This window comes from Chrysochloris asiatica, unplaced genomic scaffold (genome assembly GCF_000296735.1).
Source record: "Chrysochloris asiatica unplaced genomic scaffold, ChrAsi1.0 scaffold00011, whole genome shotgun sequence".
NCBI classification, from domain to species: Eukaryota; Metazoa; Chordata; class Mammalia; order Afrosoricida; family Chrysochloridae; genus Chrysochloris; species Chrysochloris asiatica.
Window position 1 is genome coordinate 34,805,428 of NW_006408529.1, and position 11,139 is coordinate 34,816,566.

General features: G+C 34.4%; 1 protein-coding gene across 1 annotated transcript in view; it reads left to right on the forward strand.

Annotated features, from left to right (window-relative positions):
• The window catches only part of TNKS (tankyrase, TRF1-interacting ankyrin-related ADP-ribose polymerase), a 278,487-nt gene that overhangs the window by 160,168 nt on the left and 107,180 nt on the right, over positions 1-11,139 (forward strand). Inside the window, exons 4-5 of the mRNA XM_006834485.1 lie at positions 3,612-3,648; positions 4,402-4,477. Of these exons, the coding sequence (XP_006834548.1) occupies positions 3,612-3,648; positions 4,402-4,477 (113 nt within the window). The remainder of the gene's footprint in view (positions 1-3,611; positions 3,649-4,401; positions 4,478-11,139) is intronic.

An 11,139-nucleotide genomic window follows, 5' to 3' on the forward strand; every position in this document is an offset into this window, starting at 1 on the left:
CTAATCAAAGAAAAATATTTTAAGCCATCTATTGTCTCCATCCCTGGCTGCCATTATCTTGACTCTATTAGAGTTTCCTTTCTGGCTGATCTATTGCTAGTTTTTATCTGTTTGTTATTAAAGAATATAAATACTCCATAGAGCACCATAGTATCAGCCAGAATAGTTTCAGATTTCAGGTTAAAATGAGGCAGAACTGGTGGTTTTACTCTTAGGTAAGTAGCTCAAATTTGCTGACAGAGTGTGTGAGAGAGTTTATATTCATTATGTTACTTGTTCCTGCAATGTGACATTTGAAAAATAGATTCTGTGTTTATGGATTGTGGTCCTTGGGCACCAGATAGTGGATGTTGGGATGTATTGCAGAAAAGCTGATTAAAGTGCTACAGTGTCTAAGAAAGAATAAGAATAGAAAATCATTTGTAATTCTTGTGTCTGGCTCTGTTAGATGCATTTATATATTTGCATTTGAAAGCTTTGGTTTATTATCAACTTATCAAGGAGGGAGTAACATTTTTTCAAAACGGTGCCTTTTGGTGAAAACATGAATAATCTAAGCTTTAGGAGAAGTTTATGTAGGTGGATGGATTTGAACTTTGGGGAATCCAAATTTTTTGCAGTTATTACTTAGGCTATTGAAGTCATATTTCACTGTAGCTTGCATTTCCGCATTAACTGCTTCCAGTTCACAATCTTGACCATGTTTATACGGTTTATCAGTGAGTTATACTTACTCCAAAATATATTAACTTTCCTTCCTTCTTTCTCCCTCCCTCTTGCCTCTTCCTTCTCTCTCTGTCTTTTTGGATATGGAACTATTTTGTGTAATTACAACAAACTTGTAGATCATTAAATATATCTCACAAATACTTGTTCAAGAATTTCAGTATTTCTTCATTGCCTTCAAAATAAAGTTCAAATTTCTTGCCTTACAGAGCCATTTGTAAGCTTTCCGTTTCTTCTCTGACTCATCCTCATCTATTCCCTTGCAGGTGTTCTTTGCTTCAGACTTATTTTCATTTCTTTTATTTTGGTTGCTTCCTTCTCCCTCACCCTTCATCACCTGTTCTTTGACTCTGTTTCCCCCATTCTAGGAAGCTCTTCTTAAACTCTTGTTAATAAGGAACCCTTGGTAGCGTAGCGGGTTATGAACTGGACTGCTAACCCCAAGGTCAGTAGTTTGAATCTACCAGTTGTTCTTAGGGAGAAAGATGAAGCTTTCTGCTCCTGTAAAGGTTTCCAGTCTGGAAAATCCTATACAGGGTTACTGTGAATCAAAATTGACTCCATGGCACACAACCACTACCACCACTCTTGTTAATCCCATTTAGACTAGCCTCTCAGCTCTTATAACACATGTTCATAAAAGAATTTTCATACTGTACTGTAATACTTACATACAGAGCTTTCTGCTCTGGTAAAGATTTATAGCCTCGGAAACCCTATATAGGGTCAGCACTATGAGTCAGAACCGACTCCACAGCACATAACCACCATCACCACAACTATAACCATTTGATTACTTGCCTGTTTCCTTTAATAGACTAATGTCCTTTGACAAATATTGCCTCTTTGCTTTTATTCTTACATGCAGACTTTTCAAATGAATATTTGGTGTCTACTTGAGTGAATGGATTTTATATAGATGGAGGAGCTTCAGATATTTCATGGAAAAATTCCATATCCTCCAATTCCATTTTTCCACAGACTGTTTGAAGCCCTATCACATGTATTTTACCCTTTGGTCTTCGATGTGTGTTACGGCATTTTTCTCACAAAGAGTGTTTTAAATTAACACTCTTACTTCCATATTGCTACCTAAAGGTTTATTAAAATTAGGTCTTTGATTTTGATAAGGTGTGTACTGAATGGAAGATATAATAACTGGGATTTTATATTAAAATCAATTAGGTAAGAAATAGAATACAAATAAAATCTGGAAATTTGGAAGACAACTAACTGATCATGAAAGCGTGCATTCTAATTACACATATATTGTGAACCTGTGGATTTATTGTTTTACAAAATTCCATTGGAAGAGAACAACTATTTAAAAACATTTTCCTTTTTGGAAAATAGCTGATTTTTTATAGTTTGTGATCTTAATCTTAATCCAAGATGCAAGACAAAATCTATGCTAAATGAATATTTACTAATGATTGTTATTGTTAAATGCTGTCAAGTCTGTTCCGACTCATAGCAACTCTGGATAAGGTTTCTGAGGAGCAGCTGGTGAGCTTGAACTGCTGACCTTGCGGTTCAAACCCACTTTGAGGTCCAGCGCATTAACCCACAGTGCCACACAGGCCTCTTTACTAATAATAGGTTATAGTAAATAATTTAAACACATATTGTTTGGTGGTTCTCATGTATTTTCTAGTATTTGCATCAACATTCTGCATTTTACACCAAAAAAGATAATATTTTTTTAAATACTAAAGTTAATTTTATAATGAAACTGTAATATTTTCACTTACTCTGACAGTGCATACTTTATATTTGCTTTCATATAATTACTTGCTAATAGATTTTGTGTGTTTATTTCTTTAATAATACATATAGCAAACTTAGTCAGCATATTATAGCTGAATCATAGTCCTAACTGTTCCTTTTATTTGTTGAATGAACTAATGTTATATTATTAAAATTTACTGTCCTTCAGTTAAGCTTGCCAGAGAAATTTGTTTGCTAGATCTTGAACATAGTAAAATATTTGTTATAGAAGATTTTAAATTATGCTTCTATTCTTAGTCCATGAGAGATTTAAAAACTAACTGTGAAAAAATAGAATGGAGAAAAATTACCTGAATTTCATTAGCTGGATATTTGTATGCTTATTTTCAGAGACCACAGCTTCCTTTTTAGAAGATAATAAAAATATTTATTATTCGTTTAAATTCGATGCTGAATTTGTATAGAGTGTAAGAGATTATAGCACTTTAGGATATTATTGCCATTTAAGAATATATTCATTGTTTTGGGCGCTGCCTCCAAGAGACTCATAGCATTTGGTACGTGGTTCACGTATTTCTAGTCTACAGACCTACTCTATAGAGGCAAAGGCTTCGTGGTTCTGATTTTTGCATTTTGCATTGCTGTAAAGCTCAACATTGCTAATAACATTTCTCTTTTTGAAAAGAAACACAATAAACTTTCCATGCCATTACAAATAAAATGGACTGTTTTGAAGACTAGTGATTTGTACCTTTAAAGAGCCACATTATTGGGCTTTTGTCTCAGAATGTATTATGCTTCACAAGTATACTGTGACAGCCTGAATAGAAAAGGGGGAAGGGGACATTGTCTTCAGCTGGCATGCTGTTATCTGGAGGGAATGTGTTTCTGGACACGAGATTTAACATTCATTGGTTGTCTGAAGAAAGCTATTTCATCTGAGGATTGGACAAGAAGCTGCGTCAATTTGCTGCCCGTCTCCAAGGCACTGGTGATGCTGCCTTCACAAGCTGGCTAACGTCACGGCTCCATCACCCAGCGGGGTGTGGACTCTCTTTTTCTGTTCTTCTCTATTTAATTCTCTATTTGCTGCCTACTGCATTTCTTAATCTGTCTTCTGCCAAATGCTAACAGCATGATATTTTGCAATCATCTAGGTGAATACAAGAAAGACGAACTCCTAGAAGCTGCTAGGTAAGTGATTCCATTCATTTTAAGTGAGTATAATGCATTTAAGGAAGAAGAGAGGGAGGGCAGGTAGAGGACTATAAGAATTATAACATGTTATTGTCTTGCTTGGATTTTATGTGGTAATGTGTATAAAACCTTATACAAGATCTTTGTATAGTTTTTTTTATGGGATTGATATATTTAACATATAAGTCTTTCAATATGGTGATGCTTGTAAGGTTAATTTTATTGGAAACATATCTTAAGGTACCTGCAAATCTTAGTTTCCCAGCTTTCCAAATGATATTGTTAGAGTATTTAAATGCTGATTTCATCTTTCTCTAAAAATTGTCCTAGCAAAGCTTGAACGAAGAGCATAAAGTAAATATTAAAATTCTCATCCATTTATTTTCTTTTGTCCTTCATCATTTATAATTTAATTGATAAGCTTTTTGAGATTTTTATGTATTTTTCACTCCAGTGTTAGATCACTTACCAGAATAAAGTTTGTTTGTAATTTAGAAGGTGACTTCATGAAGATAAATAAAGCAAATAATGTAGAAAGCTACATTATCCAAGATGTACCACCATATGATGATTAAGAGGGATTAACTAGAAATAAATTAATTCAATGTAATAAAGCAAAAGAGATTCGTTGATAGTCATATAAAAGATATCAAAGCAAAGTAAGATTATTTTCCACGTGTGAAAAATGTCCATATATATTTATAATAATTTCTGTAGTTTTATAGGAATTGACTTAATATCTTTTTATAGGAGTGGTAATGAAGAAAAACTAATGGCTTTACTGACTCCTCTAAATGTGAATTGCCATGCAAGTGATGGACGAAAGGTAAGTTATTTAAAATATAATATCTGTTAACTTTCTTAATTTCTTTTTACTTTTTAATAACCATTTTTAAACTTGGTACACGCACACACACACATTTATGCTTATATTTTTACTGGCATATTTTCACTGTAAACCGAAATGCTGCTTTATCTCTTATTAGCAGTTGTGACATATTCAAAGTGCTAGATCTTAAGTAAGCCTTTTCTCTTTAATGTCAGACGCTGAAAGTTGTTTGTTCAATGGAACTGCAGCTTTGTCAGTGATTAATATTATAGCAGCACACATTATTTTCTGTGGCTGATAATAGAAATTAGAAATAATCTGTTTATCTTCTATTTATCTATTATTTTTAGGATATTGCCATTTTTTTAATTTCTCATTTCGCAGGGAAAGATTTGTTTACTAGATAACCACAGTTTTCTTTGTAAAGCTCAGAAAATGTTAATACTTTGTTTTTTAAGATGTAACAGCCCTGATTTGTGTGTGTGTGTGGGTGGTTTACTATTTGGGGTTGGGGGCCCTACGTTTTTGTGGTGTATTTAAAAAGAAAATCAATTAAAGCAATGAACAGTATTCTGCGTGAATATACAATAGTTGTAAGTGTAAGGTAATATGTAAAATGTGCAGCTGGCAGCTTCATTATCTGCTCTGTTTTCTTTCTGGATAGGAACTGAAATGTGATCCTTTATAGCCTCTGGTGATTGACTGCAAAGTTTTGCAATGGTTTCCCTAATAGACATTGCAAACTAAAGGACTCTGTACTGTAAAGTCTTTGGAAATGGCAGTTAGTTGTGAATATTAGAGAATGGCTTTTACATCTTCAAAACCCAAAGTATTTTCAAAGATAGACTGTAAATATTGAGGGAAAATAATTTCTAGCCAAATGTTTTAAGAATGAATTCTTTGGAAATTATTATAGTGCAAATGTCCTATGGCAAATATCACGATAAAGCAGAAACTATTTCCATTTTTAAAAAATGACTTTGTTGAGAGTAGTAATTTTGTAGACTAAAATTGCTTAGTTTTCCTTGACTGCCTCCTCACGTCTTTCCCAATCTAATGAAATTCATACAACAGTGGCAAAAATATTGAAACCCTCAGAACATAATATATGTTATTTGTTATTGTAGATGGTTTATATATTATGTCAAATGGCCCATTAAGTGTTCAGTTTCTCCACACAATTTGGGAAGAGACTTCTGTTTTCATGGAGGATTGGATTATGTATATCAAGCTATAAACTAGCAAAGATTTACTTAATACTGTTCCCAACTTTGGGGAGTTGTTTAAAAATAACTGCCCATTTTTCCTTTGATTTTGCAGTTGTTTTAGGATATTTTACCAATGTTATGTGTACTTTGAGCTCCAGATTCTGTTCGGATTCTGTTTCTCTCCATAAAGTGCCCTCTTATCACTTTGTAGAAAAATGCAGGGATGTCTCTTAAACATAGCTCTTGTAGAGGCCACCCAACTTCAGTTTTCCATAGCCATTTTAATAGTACGGAATTTACTGTGAACTTACTGTAGCAAGAGTCTATTTCTATACCAGCCTTATTCTTCCATCCTTACCCATATAATGTGACAGCCTGTTTCTAATGCAGGAAATGCTTATAATTAAGGAGCATGAACACAGATACTTAACAAATTAACCTCTTCTTCCTGCTTTACCCCTACACAAATGTATACAGCTTTCTTTTTTTTTTTTTCTTGTTTCTTTATTACTGTTAGTTTGAATCATTGTATTCCTCATCCAGTTTCCTATGGCTCCTTTTCTGTACTACTTTAATGTCACTTACCAAAAAATTCCTTGAGTTGTAGTTATTCACACATGCTCTTTTTCTTATACTTAGCAGTTAGCTCTCAGTATTTTTTTACAAGACCTTGTGGCACTTTTCATGTAGCAGGAATCTAGAATACAAATAAATAATGTTCTCTGGTAAACATAATTGTTTCCACTAAGTTGAGAATACAGTTTTTCTATTTAGAGGATAAAATACATTTTCTGTTATTATTGTTAGAATTAATCTACTTACTAAATTTTGGATAGTTATATATAATGGAAGGAGCTCTGGTAGCGTAGTGATTACGAATCGGGCTGCGAGCCGCAAGGTCAGTAGTTCGAAACTACCAGCTGTTCCGCGGGAGAAAGTTGAGGCGGTCTGCTCCCGTAAAGATTTACAGCCTTGGAACCCCTGTACAGGGTCGCTATGAGTTGGAACCAACTCCACGGCACACAACAACAACATATATAATGGACAATTATTTATTTTAATATAGAGAGCATTTTTAAAAACATACCTCAAATATTGTTATAATACTCAAGAATTCACAACATTTTGTACTCCAATAATTCTCAAAAATGTACTCTTATACTTTATTACAGTTACCAGTTTCCCCAAATTAAATTAGATAGAAAAAGAAAACTAGACTTAATCTTTTATAAGGTTTTAGGGCTACCCATTAAACATAGCAAATCATTCACAATCATCATATGTATGTGAAATGCGAGTATAATTTCATAATTAAAATAGAATATTTACATTTAGATATTCTCATTTATGTCAGAAAATAATTCATATTAAGTATACCTGTTGTAGTACTACTTTCTGCTCCCAGGAAAGATTTAAAGCCTTGGAAATCCTATACAGGTTCTTAGAAACCAACTCCATGGCACTTAGAAGCCACAACATTGTAGTAAAGCTTCAGTGACATATATCCTGAGTGTTAGTGGAAATTGGGACAAGATCCCTGAGTTGTGACTATATCTTTTGTTTTTTTGATGTTAGTATCTTGAAAATGTATAAGTAAGTCTAGATATCTCTATCTTGGCTATTTGGTGTGACACTACAGAATAAGCACTGGACTGCAAGATCAATTTGAACTGCAAGGTGGCGGTTCAAATCTATCAGCTGCTCCTGGAAGTCCCTGTAAAGGATCACTGTGAGTCAGAACTGACTTGATGGCACTTAACAACAGTGTAAAATGAATACTTCTTTCCACAAAACATTACAAAACTGACCTTTACATGGGCTTTTCATATTTATAAACCAAGAACATAACAAAAGCAGAGGTAGGCAAGGGCTTAGCTATCCATTAATATCATTATTAAAAATATCTGTTTAAAATGCACATTTAGGATATAAAACGTTATATACCTGACCAACTTACAATACATTAAAATGTACTTTTATTCTTTCATTAATAATACTTCCTGACTTTCTAGTTTTAAACATATGCAAATGTCTGGGAAAAAAACTCCTAAATATCCAAGATTGTTGTTGTTAAGTGCTGCTGAGTCGGTTGTGACTCAGCGACCCTGTATAGGATTTCTGAGGAGCCGCTGATGAATTTGAACCTCCCACCTTGTGATTCAAACTGACCTTGTGGTCCAGTACATATCCCACAGCATCACAACAGGACCCTGAGATACACTTGAGTAGTAGGTGGAAATTTTGCTTAGCGATATGTGGGGATTTTATATTTCTGCTACACTTTTATGTTCATTTTTGATATAATACTTGGGACTATATAATGACACTGTAAATTCTAAGTAATCTCTTAATTCTACACTGACTTGATGATTATCTTATTAGATAATATGTGCATGGTTAACTTTTTAAAAAATTTCACCAGATATTTGACTTTTTGATCTGTGGGATTCTGGAAATAGTGAAGTGTCGATAGGTTTTAAATAATTTCTATTGCTCCGTTTAGCTTTTATTTTACAGGTATATTAAAGTTGTAGCTGGAATACTATAGAAATTCCCAGGTTTTTGTTTATTTTTGAGAAAGCAAAGGCATATATTATTTTTCATATTTGCTTTAAAATGATAAAATGTTACTTTCATGTAAAATATACACATTCTAGTGATGGCCAGTTTAAAAACATAGGATCATAGATATGATTTACTCTTGTATCTCCTGCCCATTATGGTTAGTCATCACATTTCCATAAGTCCTTATTTTGAATTACAGGGAAATACAGCCATAACCTTAAAATAGATGGCTCCTTTTCTAGAATTAGCTCTTCCTATTTTTTTTTTTTTTTCTTCCTAAAATTAGACTTGTTTTGTTGATCAGTATATGGCATTTTATTAGCTATATATTCTGGTCCTGTTTGATATTAAATTTAATATATTTGTATCTACTGATTTTTTAACAAATAAAAATTCCTTTTTAAAATAAATGGAAATATTTGAATACATGTTAAGTTATTCCATCAGTCAACCCTTCTGAGAGTTCTTTTTGGTCCCTTTCTATGTCATTTCCTTTTTTGACTGCCCTTCTTCCCTCCTAAAACAGATGCCTGAAGTCCTATGTGGCTCTGTAGGATAAACACTGGACCTCAAATTCAATTTGAACCACACGGTAGCAGTTCAAACCCACCAGTCACTCCTGGAAAACCCTATACAGGATGGCTATGAATCAGAACCGACTCCACAGCACTTAGCAACAACAAAATAGATGTCCTATGCTCACCGAATCCTAATCATAACAGGGAAAAGTTTAGGGTTGAGGATTAAGCGATTCCTAAATAAGAATAATGTATTTTTTTGCATGCGTCTTCTGTGCCTACTTTTATAGTGATGATATATCACCAAAAGGAGCTCTGATAGCATAATGGTTATGAGTTGGGCTGCTAATCTCAAGGTCAGCAGTTTGAAACTACAAGGTGTTCCACAGGAAAAAGAAGAGGCTTTCTGCTCCCGTAAAGATTTACAGCCTTGGAAACCCTGTACAGGGTCGCTGTGAGTTGGAACCGACTCCACGGCACATCACCACCACCACCACATGTCATCAAATATTGAAAATAACTAATACTTTGATGGTTGTTCTATTTTTCATTGTAATTTTTAGCATTCTGAGGTTTTCTCTACCCCTGGTATGGTTTATAGAATAAGCACTGGACCACAAGGTCGGTTTGAACTGCAAGGTTGACAGTTCAAACTTACCAGCCACTCTTTGGAATCTCTATACAGGGTTGCTATGAGTCAACCAATCCAGGCAGTTAAGCACAACAACAACAACAATTCACTCATTCCTCAATACCTACCATATATGGGGGAGTCTTGGTGAGGCATACAGGTTAGCACTAGACTGCTAGCCACAATATTAATAGTTCAAACCCACCAGCCTATACAGGGTCGCTATGAGTTGGAACCAACCTGATGGCATTTAACAACACCGTGACGTATGGGAGATTAGAATGATTAAACATTACCTAGGACACTGAAGCTAATGCACTATAAAAAGGTATGATTTCTTTTTGCTTTAATATTATGAAATATAGATGTAAAAGTAAGATGAGTTTTTGTTTGTTTTCCTGGCCCATTTTTTCTTAAAGCAGCAGAGTTTAGATACGTTTATGTTGTTGTTAAGTGCCATCCAGTCAGTTCTGATTTATAGTGCCCCTTTATAGGGTTTCTGAGAAGTGGTTGGTGAGTTCTATTAACCTTGAGGTTACAGTCCAGTTGTTGTTGTTGTTGGGAAGTATCATCAAGTCGGTTCCAACCCATAGCAACCCTGTATAATAGGGTTTCCAAGGAGCAGCTGGTGAGCTTGAACTGCTGACCTCAGTTCAAACGGCTTTGCAGTCTGGTGCATTAACCCACAGCGTCACACCAGTGCTTATCCTATATCACCGCATCAAGATTCCATACCCTTATGTAAGAAACTGCAAATTTAGATAGACAGGTGATTGAGGAAGCATAGTTTAAATTTGGAAAGATTAACTGAAGAATTTTTTTAAATGTCATATTTCTCCTTTCATAAAATTAGTTTATCATGAATAAAAATCTGGAAACAGAAAAGCAAAGTGTTTAAAAGCTTTTGGAATGTTCCTTTTTGGAACCCAGCTGCCATGCTATGTGGTAGCCATATAGAGACCCATCTGTCTAATAAATCCAAGTGAGCTTTCTTTTTCCAGCCTCCAGGTGACACCAACCATCTCAGCACCCGAACTCACACTACATGAAGCAGAAACCTGCCCAACCCAACATTGCTAGAGTGGTTGGTTATATAATAATTGATAGCTGAAATACCCTATTCAAAGAAAATACAGCACAATGCTTGTAACTTAGGCAAGAAACATGACATCTTTTTTCAGATGAATTACTAAAAATGATTCTTTCATAAATACTTAGAAGGATAAAGAGGATTTTAAAATATCTGCCCATATTTGTGTGTTTTAATTTATTATTGTTTTTTACTTAGGATGGAGAACATAATTTCATATGTATCTTTTTCAAGTCATGGTATTGAGGGAAAGAGGAGAAACTGAAAGCCAGGAGCACAGTTTTAAGTTATGACTATTTCTAGTATGGAGTCCTGGCGTGGTGCTGTGGGTTAATGTGTTAAACTGCAAAGTCGGTTTGAACTACAATATCGGTGGTTCAAGCTCACCAGTCACTCCTTGGAAACCCTACACAAGACCTCTATGGATTGGAACCGATTCGATGACACTTACCAACAAAAACAACATTCCTGGTGTGGTGCTTTAGAGAAAGCACTGCACTGCTACCTGAAAGGTTGGTGACTCAAACCCACTAGCTGTTCCAGGGTCAACTATGAGTTACAACCAATTTGACAGATTTAACAAAAACAACAACAAATTACTATGTGGTCACAGCAAGTTTTATTGTTCTCATTTTTTTTTTTTTTTT